The following is a 15,370-nucleotide window of genomic DNA, read 5'->3' on the forward strand; positions in this document are numbered from 1 at the left end:
AAAAGAGAAGGAATAACACATCTGTGTATGTGATTTTTCTTCTTTCTATTTGGTTTTCACGTAAATGTTTCCTTTTAGGGTATTCCAAGTTCCAATAGAGACATTGATTCCCTTTCCTGCAACAGAGATAGCGTTACACCATTAGTGCAGGTCGCTACTTGTGTGTCAAAGGAATTTGCTAACCTTGGGACATTTGTAGTTTTTGATATAATAAATTTAGAACTCAGTTATTATTAGTTAAAACTCGTCTTTGTAAAACCCTAGCTTCGCCTTTGGTGTACCATAACACTACCTATCTGAAGAAAATGAAGATATGAGATAAACAAGAGGCAAAACTTTCACTACCAAGTTTTGAGAACATAGTTGCCGTCTTGCTGATAATCACGCTCTTCCCTTGAAATGAATATGAATTGCAATAACAAGACTCGAATTTGGCCTCAAACTGACAATTAAACATAACAATTTTGAGTATGCACATCTAGACACCTCAACTTGTTTCCATTGTGTCAGTTTTACACTTCAACTTACAAAATATACTCCAAAATTTATATGTTACATCAGCATCAAGTGTTCGTTGCATAAGACACACTGAGGATGAGTTTGGAGTATTTAGTTGAAGTAAGACCAAGTTAACATGTTCTGTTCAGATCAAGTTTTTGAAGTAGTTGTTTGTCCAGTGATATTGTGTGCCTAATGCTGTGAATGATAAAAGAGTGTGAACCTGAATCACTCTGTGAGGTGTGATGAAGTCCTGGAGTAACTCCACAAGATACAAGTAAGCCAAGTACACATTACTGTCAATACAAAACATAAAACCAAATAGAGTGTGCAGTATTTTGCTAACAAAATCATAAATTGTCTATGCAAATGACCTATGCATTTCAAAACAAGAACAACATATAGAAACACAACTTGTCTTAACACTAGTAAATAGTAAAATACCCTACCTTAAAATAACATGTAAAACTGACTAAAATTTCATGCAAAATGGAGCTTTGACACCAGCTAGGGCAAGAATAGATGCTGGAATCCCCACAAGGAGTCACCACATATTAAACCAGAAGCCACTGCAGATCCAAAATTTTTTGCCTTCTGTTTGTTATACATTTGCCAACAGAAAAGGATCAATGACCCTAAACACATGTCAATGGCAAAGTACCCTCCAAGGTAAAATGGTATAGCCATACACATTGGACTAGGAACGAATCGATAAATTCTGTACTTGGTCTCACATTTCTTCAGCGCCTGAGTGACTAGGTTGATGAGTATTGCAGCTACAAAGAAACAAACAGAGAGGATGAGGCAATGAGTGGGTAGACTATCAAAACCTTCGACTCCAAGTAAAGCAATCCCACGATACATGAGAGCATATGGTGCAGGGTATGGACCGTTTGGATCACCTAAGGGATAGGCAGGGTTGAAAATTGAGAAGACTAGAGGGGTTATGATGCGACCCATAGCAGTTCCAATGAGTTGGCTAAAGAACATGGAACGCGGAGATGAAAGGGTTAAGTAACCAGTTTTGAAATCTCCCATCAAACCAGAAGCTGTGTCTACTATGCACATCATCAAACCACATGAAGCTAGCCCAGCAATCACACCACCGTTATCCAAACCAACCCAATAACTAGACGTAAGGATTGCAATTTTTCCGTAATTTGAGGCAAGGGACCAGTCAGTAAGACCAGCTCCATAAGAATTGCAGAAGGCCAAAATAGGAGCGATCAAATATGCAACCAAAACCATATACCATTTGAGTGAGGGGAAGATAATCGGTATCACAATGACAGATACAACTACAATACAAGCGTATCCCACAGCTGCTGCCCAGTTAGGAATCTGGTCTTTCAAGAAGTACTCGTTCTGTATCTTATTGTCATCATCCTCTTCTTCATCTTCTTTCCGAGGATTCTTCCTCCTCGTGAAACTTAAGATTGTAACCACCAACATGTAGGCAAAATGGTAAATACCATCACCAAGCATCATGGCAATCGCGATAAATACTCTGTATCCTTGAATACCATGAAGACTTGTCGCGGATAAATCAGCAGAGTACCAAATCCCTTTCTTTGCTTCAATCATTGGCCACATTACAACCCATGATACTATAGCACCAATTAGCAATGATATATTGACCATGTAAGGGCAAAGCATACCAACTCCAACATACGTAGACGAAAAATCAAAATAGAACCTTTTAGCATAAGCTTGAGCACCAAATGTATGCAAGCTACCAAATCCACACCCTTCATCCCGTGCAACTAACCACTGAACAGCCACGAATACAAAGCTGAACCCAAACGATTTGAACAATGAACTCACTTGTTTCTTCGCGAGGTTAGCTCCTTTTGGAGTGTGAAAACAGTTGATAAGATATGCAGTTGCAGTTCCACTAGGATATGTTAACTTATACTTCATTATCATCAACTTTCTCAATGCCACGATTGAGAAAAGCCCCGCGCAACTAACCACAAATAGATAAGGAAACATCCAACTAACAGAAAGTTTCTTAGTATTATTCGGGGTATTTCCTGCCCCTGATTGTTCTGCTATATACGGACTCATTCCCAACATATAACTTGCTGTTCCGCTGCTAAATGCAATGCCAGAAGAAGCAACGACACACGTCTGTATAACAGTATTTTCCTGCCTAGTAAAAGGCTGCTTCAACAATCCAAACTTTGTCAATAGCAACAGTCCATGATCTAACCCCCGCGAACCCTAACAGTCCAGCTGCTACATTGAGAGAAGGGATAACACCAGTTGTGAGATTGAGTTTGCAAACGATGAAGTTGAAGACAATGCTCAAGATCAGTCCGGTCACCATTGATCTCCACGTTATCTGTTTCTGCCACGGAGGAACATATTCGTCCTTGAATGCATACTCTCTTGATTCCCCTCGCGTACCTCCTCCCTTCTCTTGATCCTCCTCATCTCCATTTCTCACCATTTGAACACTACATTGACGAATCATACAACACAAAGTAAGTGATATGTCTAGTTTCTGAACACGTGTGTTACACCTGTATAATAAGTGATCGAAAAGTCGGAAGGAAGAACACAAAGATTGCTCATGCTAGTAGTTTTTCAATTGATTCCAAAGTTTAGTTGTCCATATATACTCAATCCAATCAAAAAATGTAAATGCTATTCAAAGTATATAAATAAATCAATATTATATAAGTAAATTTTACTCGAAAGCGCGTGAATTGTGACCTAACTTTAATTTTTACCCTCATTTTTCAATCAACAACAACATACCATCGGTTTATTAGCAATTTCGAAGAAAACATATTGAACCACAACAAAATAGTGCAAAGTCTAGTATATAAATGAATCAATGATATTATATAAGTAAGTTTTACTCGAAAGCATGTGAATTATGATCACACTTTAATTTTTATTTTTCGATCAACAAGAACAACATACCCTCGGTTTAATAGCAATTTCATATACAAAGAAGAAAACGTATTGAATCACAAGAAAATAGTGCAAAGTCTACAGCAAGGAAGCAATAACTACAAAATATTGTAATGATCGAACAATAGAAGAATAAAATACTAAACACAATATTAAATAACGATGGATATCAAAAACATTTTTTTTCGATCTATGTTAGATTAATTTATTCTATTCTATCGACAGAAAAATGAGAAGTTATACATTAAACGTGATCTTCTTATTTTAATGCTTTTTTGAATAACTCAAAAAATATAAAAATAAACTCTTATCAAAACTTTTCAATCAATTTATATTATATTTCAAAAATATATAAATAGGTAAAAAAGTCTTCAATTGAGCAAACACTATTTTCGATTGTTATTTTTCTTTTCACTGAACAAAAAAGAAAATAAAAAAATCAATTAAATTCAAAATAAAAATAATCAAAAGTAGAAAATTAGGAGAATTTTGAAAGTAACTTTTCTTTACCTTGATAGATAATTGAAGAATGATATAATATTATAATTTTGAATATACACTGATAAAACTTAATAAATAAGGGAAGTTGAGAAAATAAAATATTTAAAGGTGTAATCTTCTGCATTAGGAGAGTTAATTCACCAAAAATATGTCCAATCTAAATTCATTAAATTTCAAATCAAATATTAAATGAAAAGTGAATCTTTTTACTTATTTACTCTACCAAAAATAGTTGTTAAATAATTTTTGTCCAATTTAAGAAATGAAGAGATAAGTTTATCCTTTTATATCTATTTTACTCTTATAGTTATTAAATAAATTTTATCCAGTTTAGAAAACGGAAAAATATTTATCCTTTTATATCTATTTTACTCTTACTATTTTAGTATTTAAAATTTATTCTTCTATATTTATTTTACTCTTACTATTTAGTTTTCAAAATTTTATCCTTTTATATATTTTACTCTTACTATTTTGTATTCAATATTCAGTATCTAATATATTTTTCAAAATATTAAATTCAATTTATTTAAAGGATATTAGTAACATTTCTTATTGTTTATTATGTTAAAATTATATGTCAAGTTAATAATGGATAATTATTTATTAAATAGAAAGATTAATAGTTATATGATATTTATGCAATTCACTTTTTAAACTTAAATTCTTTCCACTTTTTCTATTTATGGAAATAAAAATACAAATGTTTATTGAAGACAAAAAATAAGATAAAATTATCACTCTAATACTTTATCTTGTATCCTTATTGATTCCGCTCAATCCGTTATTGTGAATAAAAGTTAAAATAAGTGAGTACTAAATTAACTTTAGTGATGAAAATTTGATAAAAATAACAAATTCTTTTCTTATTTCTTAAACTATGTTCAAATTAAATAACGTCACATAAAATTAAAACAGGAATTTCAAATCAAATAACGCCACATAAATTAAAATGAAGATTGTAATAATTTAAACTTTAAAATCGATTATAATTTTGATAATTTATATAGTAATCATTTCTTTATTAAATTAACTATTCGTCAAATTTTCAACTCGTGATACGAAAAAATATATTATAAAGTGTAACTTCATTTGGCATTAATATATCTCATAAAAGGAAAATAAAAAGTTAAAATTAAGTTACTAAATATTTATTTTATGATACCAAAATATAATTATTTTTTATCCTTTTAAAATAGAGTTCACACTGACAAAATAATCATTTAATTATTTATCTAATATTTAAAATTTTAAAATTAACTAAATTTCATGTATTAAATCTTTCCAGGTTAGAAAAATGTAGAAATTCAAAATCGACTTAATTTTATATTTTAAAAGAACAATTACACTTTACTTGTCATACAAAATAATCTTACATTTAGACTTTTGATTAAAAAAACACTTTTTTATTATTAAAAAAAATGCGATACACGAAGCATTTCACATTAATTTTTTTTAAAAAAAAATTTACATACCTAAATACAAATATCAACCACATCCTACCAAAGTAACGCTCACGTTAATGTTTGGAATATCTCAAAAATATAAAACAGATACAAATAAAATACAACACCTTTTTAATAGAATTCTTATAAAATCTTTTAATCAATTTATATTACATTTTCAAAAATATATAAATAGGTAAAATTGAATAAAATGGTACCTTGATAAGTAGATGAAATCTTGAAAAAGCCTTCAATGAATTTTTCTAACAATAAATAAATATAACATGTTACACTTCTCTTCTATTGTTTTTAAAACTTCTAATTGCTAAATCTTCTTTTCACTGAACAAAAAAGAACATAAAGTTATGTTTAATTTTATGTCATGTGCACGAGTTGTCAACTCTTCGAATGTATTGGGCTTTAAACCTTGTAAAATGTAGCAAAGACCTCAATTCATACCTTGGATGCGCATTTCAATGCTAGGAATTTCACTAATGTGATCTTTGCAGTTGAGGCTCAGACTTCTCCAGCGATTGATAAAGTCAACAACTAACTCATCTTCACCTTAACGAGTCTTTGTAAGTTCAATCATACTAACGACACGTCTCATGCTATAGAAACGATTAAGGAACACTTGCTCTAATCGCTCCCAAATATCTATAGAATTAGGTTCAAGATTTGTGTATCATCAAAGGCATTTTCTTTGAGAGATTGAATGAACTCTTTAATAAGATAATCACCATAAATCTCAGCAGCATTGGAAGTCTCAATAAAGTGCGCTATATGTAGTTTGGGGTTTCTTTGTCATCAAATTGTTGAAGCTTAGGGGTTGATAACCCTCAAACATTTTCAAGTTATCAATCCTTTGTGTATATGGCTTTGCATATATGGGAGAAACTTTGGATGAAAACTCATATTTGTCTTCGATAGCCTCTATGATAAAGTTCTTTAATTGATCAATTGGAATCAAAACTTCAACTGAGATATGAATCTCTTTGATCTTTGTTTGTTTTATGCAAGACTCTCCTTCGTCTTGAATTTAGAAAGCTTTAGAGGTGATTGACTTGATCTTCTTTCAATTATGTTATCCATCTTATTTGTTAGCTTGAAAAATTTAGCATCTTGTTTGTGTGCGCACTTTGTCTAGCCTTCAATTACGTTAGTTAAGCTTGTTAGTTGTTCTTTTATAGTAGAAGTCATTTTGATATTTTTTATGCTTGAAAAGTTGAGATGAGAGGTAGAGATTGTCCCACTGGGCGTGCCAGAATTTGTAGACAATAAATTCCCGTCAAGAAAACAATAATCAACAAAGGAAGATTATAGCAACAATCGATTTATTATTTCAAGGGCAAGTATTACAATCTCTATGATTCCTCTGAATTCGTCTTTTCAAATATAATTCAAAGACTTTAAAGCTTGATCTTGAACTTAGAATTTATCTTGATCTTGTACTTGAACTTAGACTTGATCTTGATCTCGATCTTGGATTTGAATTTAGAATTGGACTTGATCATGCCCTTTATGTTGAACTTTATCTTGATTTTGATCTTGAATTTTATCTTGATCTTGACTTCTAGTTGAATCCAAGGGCTTCAAGTCTGATCTTGAATTCGGTAGTCTTGATCTTTATCGTTCTTGAAACTTGAATACTTGAATTCTTGAACTCTTGACCTTGTAGACAAACTTTTGATCCACGAGGTTTCTATAGCTTTTAGTTAAAATTATCGATCCTCTTTTATGAACTATGATATCCCTATTTATAGTTTTAGGATAGAGGGTTGTGATTGGAATAGGACTCCCTTCGGCCAATCAGATTTAAGTGACATGTCATATGAATTTTATGGAGAGGATTTTAATTAAATTCATATTTATTGAATTTAAATAATTAAATCAATTATGTTAATCCATAATATTTATTTGGACTAAGATATTTATTAATTTAATATAATCCAAATAACTTTATAAATGTATATTTAATAAATTTTAAGTAACTACATAGACATCTCAAAATAGATAAAAACAAGAAAAAACAATTAAATACTGAATGGGATATTGGGATATTAAACAATAAACACCCATAAACGAGAAAAATATTTATGTATACTCATAAAAAATTAAAGGCTTAAATTATTGTTCTTTAAAATTATTCGTATATTTTACTTAGATATTTTAATTATAACTATTATCTATTGAGGACAATTTTGAGGGATCGTATCCATTCCGGAATGTGAGGGGTATGGGTTGCTTTCATTCCAGTTCTCCTCCTGTATGAACATGACCCATTCCACCATGTGTTTCTGTCAGGCAATTAAATTTCAATTTCAATTTCTTGTACTTTGACAATCAACTTTGGGATTTTGTATTTTAAATTTTAATTTAAATATATCTTATTTAATATAGACTAAAAAATATATATGTTTCGTCTTAATTTATGTTAATACTTTTTTATTTGAGATTTAAATAAGTTTAATTTTTTATGTATTTTTTAAAATTTAAATTGTCAATTATTGCAATCTTATAATATTTTTTACGCAATTTATAAATACATAAATTTCAATAATTTTTTTTAAAATTTCATTAAATTATCGATCAAACTAAATTGCTTAACTCTTAAACAATGAAAAGTGTCATACTAATTAGGATAGAGAGAATAAACACAATAGTCAATTATCTTTTTAATTACTTTATCCATATTAATTTTTATTCAGTTAAGTTTAACTTGACAGAAAGTAAAAAAAAATAGTAAAAAAGATATAAAATTTTATGATTTTGATGTAAAGATAAAAGAAAAATTGAAATCAAAGAGTTATCTATTATCAAGAGAAGAGGTATGACTTTTGAAATAAACTTTAAAAAAATAAACAAATTGAAATCGGAAAAATAATTACGTATTAATCTACATATAGATAAAAAGCACAATATTCTCTCTATTTGTATTTATTTATCTTACTTTCTTTTTTAGTTCGACATAAAAAAATATCTTTATCCTTTCCAATTTTTTTAATCAATTTTTACATATTTAATATTGTAAAATTAAAAAATATTTTAATACATTTAAAATATATTATAAAATTATAAAATATAAGAAAGAGACGGTAGAAATAACATTTTTTATTAGAGATAATTAATAAGAGAAAAACTGATAAAAAAATTTAATTTTTCTCCAAATAAACACATTCACTGTAATACAATAAATATATTTATAACACATATTTTAATTTAAAGTAAAAAATAGATGATATTATTACTTATTTTTTAATATTTCGTATCAATCAAATAAAATAAAATCGAAACGGAGATCATCCCTTACATTTCGACCTAATTCGTTGACTCTTACTATCAATCCTTTCTCCACCGCTAAATCAAAGAATCATCTAAATTACTATTTTCTTTTGTTCACATTTACTACTTTAATTTTTTGATTTTACAAGCCACCTAAGATGTAATAATTAATACTATAAATACATATTATAAATTCATATATTAATGGATTTATAATCAAATAAATTTGAAATATAAACTATTAATATCAAAAATAAAATTAAAAAAAATAATTCATGTGTTACAAACATATTTATGCTACAATGAAAAGAATTAACAATACAATTAATTGACTATCTAAATTAATTAATTGACTATCTAAACTGCCACTTTATTACTAATAATTCAATTCCACGTTATAATCCATCTTTATTTCCTCTTCCCTCTCTCTCTTTTTCTTTTAATAGTGAACATTTCTTTGGTAGATTTTTTTTTTAAAAAAAATAATCAATTTCACTCTTTAATAAAGAGATTTTCTTGTCAACAAAAATTTCTCAATTAATGGTGTTTTAACGAAATAAGAAGTTTTCTCTCTACTTTCTTTTTCTCGTTTTTCATTGTAAAAAGAGAAGTAAAAATCTACAGTATTTTTATTTTTTTCTAGAGTAACTTGCAATAAAAGATAGAAGTTAGGATTGTGCAAAAATTGAAAAAAAAAAGATAAATGGAACCTATAAAAATTCTGTTGGCTTATTGTTATTGATTTAACAATTTTATAAAAAAACTTATTGAATTATCGGTTGGATATTGATTTTTAATAGTATTGTATTATTGGATAAATCTACTTATTTACACTTCATAATGACTTTAATTTCACAATTTCACATTATAAAAAACATTAAAATCTATTAAAACTTTATTCCTCTTAATTTCTCTTTCTGTTATGCTCGTATAGTTTTTTCTTATAGTTATATTATTACGTGTACGCATCAAATTTATTTAAAAAGTCATATATTTATTTTTAAAATATTTTTTTATTAATTAAATAAAAAATCAAATTATTAAAAATAAAAAATCAAATCAGTAATATACGACCCTACCTAGGGTCTAGGAGTATCTAAACCCAACTGGCCACGTCCCATCACGTCCCGTTTTTTGTGAAAAAGGTTTATAATTTTCTCTTTTTTTATGGTCAAAATAGAACTTTTCATATGTATAATATAATAAAAAAATTAAAAATAAATAAATAAATAATATAGTACTATTTGTTTATTAGTAGAAATTGAATATAAATACTTACTCCAATGATGTTCATACCTTCTCCATTCTTTAATCTGAGTAACAGAATCAGTAGGGGTGTGCGCAAGTTAGCAACGATGAGTTTGACGTCTCATTCTTCTACTTTCCTCTTACCAAATCTTCCCGCCGACGACGGACCTGCTCTAACGTACGCTCTCGTTATCCTTAACCAAAGCCTCCCGAAATTCACTCCTCTGCTTTGGAAGCACGGTAATGGACTTGCGGCTCTTCGTTTTTTTTCAACGTTTTTCGCAGTTTTCTGTGTTGTTATAGTCTAAATATGGTATATGTGAAATGGTGATCTCTTCGTAAAATTATAATATTTAAGTTATTTAGCTTGAGGACTGGGTATCAATTTGTTCCTGATTCATTTTTTTTGAACTTTTTTTTAAGTAGTGCATTTGGCTCTGGGATTTGTGTTTGTTTTTGTCTAATATGGTGAATATGTTGTTGTTTAGAACAGCAAAGGTTCATATTTGTGCTGACGGTGGAGCGAATAGGGTGTTTGATGAATTGCCTGGCATGTTTCCTCATGAGGAGGCATCTGAAATTCGTAAGAGGTGAGTTTGAATATATTGAGTGAGTTATGTGGTTAATGAGTTCTGTAGTAGCTTATTGATTTAATTTGATGTGTTTTTTTAATGAGTTTTGTGGTAGTTTACTTTCTACAAAAGAAATTTTATTAGCTTTTGAGGTGTTTAGAGAGGAACAACTTTTTTTTGTAGTTTACTTACTACAAAAGAAATTTTACTCTTTTGTCTTTTCCTTTGTGTGTTTTCAATGTGTGAAATCTGTTTTTGATTCCATTGTTTTCTCCATCTTTTTTTATGTCTGCCTATGTTGTTGTTGTTTGAATCACCTCGCGAAAAGTTTTAGCTCATAGAGAGATTTTATTCTTAGTCTATGTTCCTAAAACTCTCAAAAAATGCACTGCTTTTGGAGGATGTGACATGCATCCATATATATCTTTGAAGAGTCCAAGCAAAAAAGCAACGAAAAATCAACAAGGGTTATGTTGGAATGGTAACTACTCTTTCATCCTTAATCGGAGGTCTCAAGTTCAAATCCTCTTCATTATGAAATCGCCTTTGCTAGGGATCGGAGCTTTAGTCTTGGAATTCCAATTCATAATGAACGCATCTATAAATAAAAGTTGTTCGTGGATCAGTTACATTTACAACACTTCCACATGTGCGAGCCTCGTTTATTATTCCTTGGACCAAGATGGACTAAAGGAAAGCTTAACTTGGATTTCTACATTAGGGAAGAAAATTAGTCACTATTTGAGATCAGGTTAGGTTGTCTGCATCACATCACTTGGGGTGCAGTCTTCTCCGTTCCCCGCTAACACGGATGCTTTGTGCACCGGGTTGCCTTTCTATAATAGGATTGAACTTTAAATTAGCTAAAACACAATCTGACTATATATAAAAGCTCATATTTTATCTTTTTGTTTGGCCAAAGCACATTTTCTTTATGTTTGAAAACTTGTCTGTTATCATTGATTGAATTAGACTAAATCATGATCTTATTGCAGGTACAAGCCCTATGCTATAAAAGGAGATATGGATTCAATCAGAACTGATGTTCTTGATTATTACAGAGGCCTGGTAAGCCAGAATTTTCTTATGGTGGTCCTACAGTTGCTCAACAAATTTCTTTTGAAATGGGATATTTTTTTTAAGAAAATTGTGTAGGGATAAGTTTAAAATTTAGAGAACATTAGTTTTAGAGAAACCATAGTTTGCCTTAAAGGACAAATTATTTAGTATTGAAACTAAATGGAGCCTGAATTGTGTGGCCGAAAGGATACAGATGATTGATTTGGCGACCTAGTTAATTGAGATATATTTCAAAATTTGCCCCTTAAGACTACTTTAATTGAATCATCACTTTGGGTTAAATGCTTGCCTCCAGGGAGGATCTCAAAGAATTTGATGTTAAAAATTGCCTTGTATCTTTTTAGAGAAAGGTAACATGGCGAGTCTTTTTTCCATGTGGTGGCTCAAATTGGATACATTATGGAGTGGGACATCATGTGACGGGTTACTAGTGTATGATGTGTTAAGGGCTTCCCTGTTGGTCTCAGAGTTAAATGATGTGATAACATTAAATTACAATCCAGTTAGGAAGATCAGAAATCCAAGTAGCTTGTATGTAATAACAAAATGAAAAACTTTGCTAAATTGTGTGCCAGAGTGAGAAACTTGCTTACAGCACAGTGAGCTCTGCAAATATATTCTTCAGTCTGGTAGAGAGAGGCCTACTTTGTTAACACCATGAAGTTCCCAAATTTATTGTTGAGTTCAAGCTTTTGAGCTGCATAACGACCATTGTTACACTTTTAGATACTAGTTTTTGTGTGAGTATTACATCAAATGTATGTGCTCTTTTCTAAATGTCTTTCTAGCCTATTTAACAATTATACATGTGCATTTTTCTCATTTTGAATCATGTTAAAACTCCAATTTTGGGGATGATTAGTTAGCTGTCTACATGTGTGTTTCATTTTCCAGCATTTCATTACAAAGCATGTTTGAACCGTATTTTGAAGATCTACCGATTTGGGAAAAACCATATTTTGAAGATTTGCTTGCTAACCACATGCAGGGAACCAAGATAATTGATGAATCTCAAGATCAAGATACTACAGATCTTAATAAATGCGTTACATATATTCGTGACTCACTAAACTCGGAACATCCAAATGTAAGTTAAGCCTTGCAGCATAGCTCTGGAAATTTTTAACCTTTTTCTATTCGTTATAAATATGTGGTATTTCTAGTTTACATCTGTTAAAAATGTCATTTCACTATATAGTTTCTCGACCAATATCTCCATCATCAACCCTTGTGGATATTTGTGATCTAATTCTTCTGCAGTTATATTTACTCCAAATAATTAAGATATTATTCTTTTTAGAATGGATGCTTGAAATAGTAAAAATTTTGAGCTTTGCCCTAAATGGTTCTGGATCATCATGCACTGTCAAATTTTGGAGTTGACACATGGGTTTTGGTGATATACATTTTAAAGTATGGCATAGTCATTAAAACATGAAACTGTATTAAATGGTGCAATATGTATTATATATTTTTAAGAATAAATGGAGCAGTATATTTTGTTGTCTTTTTATTATTATTTTGAGTTCATCACTGCATCTATTGACATTGAAAAAAAACGACTATTGTGAAGCTTAAAAGTCTGATGCAGTATTACAAGACAACATATTGACTTGAATATAGGCTTCCATCACTGGAAAGAACGTCCTAATAGAGTTTCAGTGGGATTAACTTTATCTCTGTGTAATTACAGTTGTGTATTCTAGTCACTGGAGCACTTGGGGGAAGATTTGACCATGAGATGGGAAATATTAATGTCATATGCTGTTTCCCCTCCATGCGGATTATTCTTCTCTCTGATGATAGTCTAATCCAACTTCTTCCAAGTAAGCATCATCACAAGATTCATATACAATCCTTAGTTGAGGGCCCACATTGCGGACTCATACCCATTGGAATGGTTGCCGGAAGAACCAGTACTACGGGTCTCCAATGGAATCTTGGTGAGTAGCTCAATCTACTTTTTCCATATAAAATTTTATGTGTGGTTTAGATGCTACCTACTTTATTTTGTTATGGGCTAATGCTTTATGCCAAGGACATCTCTGTTTAGCTATTGGTTCATTTACAAGAAGGATACAATTCTCGCCAGATAGCCAATGCTAACATTTTTTCTGGTAACCAACTTTAGTTTCATTACCTAAGTGATGCTTTACAAACCATCTGAAGGGAGAGTACTTGTTGGACACAGTCCCCCCCAAGTACTCCGTCAAAAATACACAAGCTAACATCAAGAGCAAATAGAGTCAATTATAACTACCAGAGCCTATAATAACAAGTCATAGGCAGCTATGGATAAACGTTGTGATCTGTCAACCATCCTCCCAAGCTTTGCAACTTTCCTGCTTTAATATGGATTTCATGTATCACTTTCTTGATCATCATTGTTGTGGACTGTGTTCTTGTTTACGAAAATCCCTGAGTTCCTTTCTCTCCATAAAATATAAACTCCTGCAGCCAGCATCATCCTGTATTATCTCTGCTTTGTGACTTCTGCCTTTTGCATATGCTTCAGCTCAAAGTAATTCTTCATTCCACCCCATGGTGCCTCTGCCAATCCATATTAAGAGTTTTTCCATACCTGAGTTGATATTATTCAAGCAAAGAACAGGTGGTTTATACTCATTTTCCAGCTCACACAGTGCACATTGTGGTTGTGTTGTCAACTCCCCATTTAAAGAACTTATCTCTTGTGTTCAGCCTTCCCAAGGCAGCCAGTTCGAGTATGAAGATCCATCTAGGTAGCCCTAAATTTTTACGCTCCGTCTTCCTCCAAGTTACTTTGTGGAATTGCCCTCTAAGTCTCAACTACATTTACTTGATTGAGAAGGAGAGTGCATCTGCAATATCTCAGCAGCCACAAAATATCTACTAGCCTTCAGAATATTTTGAATAATCCAAGAAGCTTCTTAGGTACCTCATCAAAAATATTCCTGTTTCTCCCATAATAACAATAAAACCATTTGACCCATAGTCGATGTCGTTGTACTTGTGATTATCTAGTTTAAATGCTTGACTCTGATATACCTTTACTTTACTTTTGTTCAGATAATACCGAAATGAGATTTGGTGGCTTAGTCAGTACATCAAATATCGTGAAAGAAAACATAGTTACAGTGCAATCTGATTCGGACCTCCTATGGACAATTTCTATCAAAAAAGATTGAATGATGCAGTTTTTGCAGATGAAATGATTGAGAGACAATCAACGAAACTTTGTTGAACGCGAACCTCCATTTTCTGAAACAATGGGGTTATTCTTTACTACTTTTTTTTTTCTGTAGGAAAAAAGCATCCCTTTAGTCTATCTTTGTGAGGCACAAGCAGATCTATTTGACATCAGGTGCCTGCATTGCAGTAAAGGAAAAAAAAATAACACAGGGGCTACGAGTGAGAGTAAGCTCATTGCGGGTTAACTTTGATCGTCAACTTCTGCTTATGTGCTGTAGGAATTTAGAAGCACGTTTTCTAATGTTTTGCATACGTTATTCTTTATCCAATGTAATGAAATAAGGAAATTTTACTATTAATTTGAATTATTAGATAGCATTTATTGTACTTCCACTGTCAAAAGTTTTAACATTTTGCAGTGATACAGTAGTGTAATAGTATGTCTGCAGTTGGTTGGTTAATACGTAAGATTTCAATATAAATGAGAACAAGTGTTCACTCCTTCAATGTTTACGTTTAACTTGCTGCATCAATCGCAACGTAGAGGTTATCTTTCGAAAGATTGTTAGTAATTGCGTTTATACATCTGCCTGACCCATGTATATCAGCATGCATAAGAAACTACAAATCTATTGTAATCCCACGAATAGG

At 31.0% G+C, this 15,370-nt stretch overlaps 1 protein-coding gene and 1 pseudogene across 2 annotated transcripts; one reads left to right on the top strand and one right to left on the bottom strand.

The window, feature by feature from the left end:
* Positions 1–323: 323 nt before the first annotated feature.
* LOC101258303 (probable metal-nicotianamine transporter YSL7) lies at positions 324–3,852 on the bottom strand (annotated as a pseudogene).
* A 6,019-nt stretch (positions 3,853–9,871) lies between these two features.
* LOC101250050 (thiamine pyrophosphokinase 1) lies at positions 9,872–15,106 on the top strand. 2 transcript variants are annotated; one of them, XM_004247382.5, is made up of 6 exons: positions 9,872–10,136; positions 10,390–10,486; positions 11,464–11,536; positions 12,537–12,635; positions 13,242–13,491; positions 14,597–15,106. In XM_004247382.5, exons 1-6 carry the CDS (start codon positions 9,932–9,934, stop codon positions 14,713–14,715), a joined length of 843 nt encoding a protein of 280 aa, XP_004247430.2. In that variant the 5' UTR covers positions 9,872–9,931; the 3' UTR covers positions 14,716–15,106. The 2 variants fall into 2 exon arrangements, with proteins under 2 accessions (XP_004247430.2, XP_010326578.1); XM_010328276.4 differs by having other exon boundaries at positions 9,947–10,136; positions 10,385–10,486.
* The last annotated feature ends 264 nt before the right edge of the window (positions 15,107–15,370 follow it).

This window comes from Solanum lycopersicum, chromosome 9, assembly GCF_036512215.1.
Source record: "Solanum lycopersicum chromosome 9, SLM_r2.1".
Lineage (NCBI taxonomy): Eukaryota > Viridiplantae > Streptophyta > Magnoliopsida > Solanales > Solanaceae > Solanum > Solanum lycopersicum.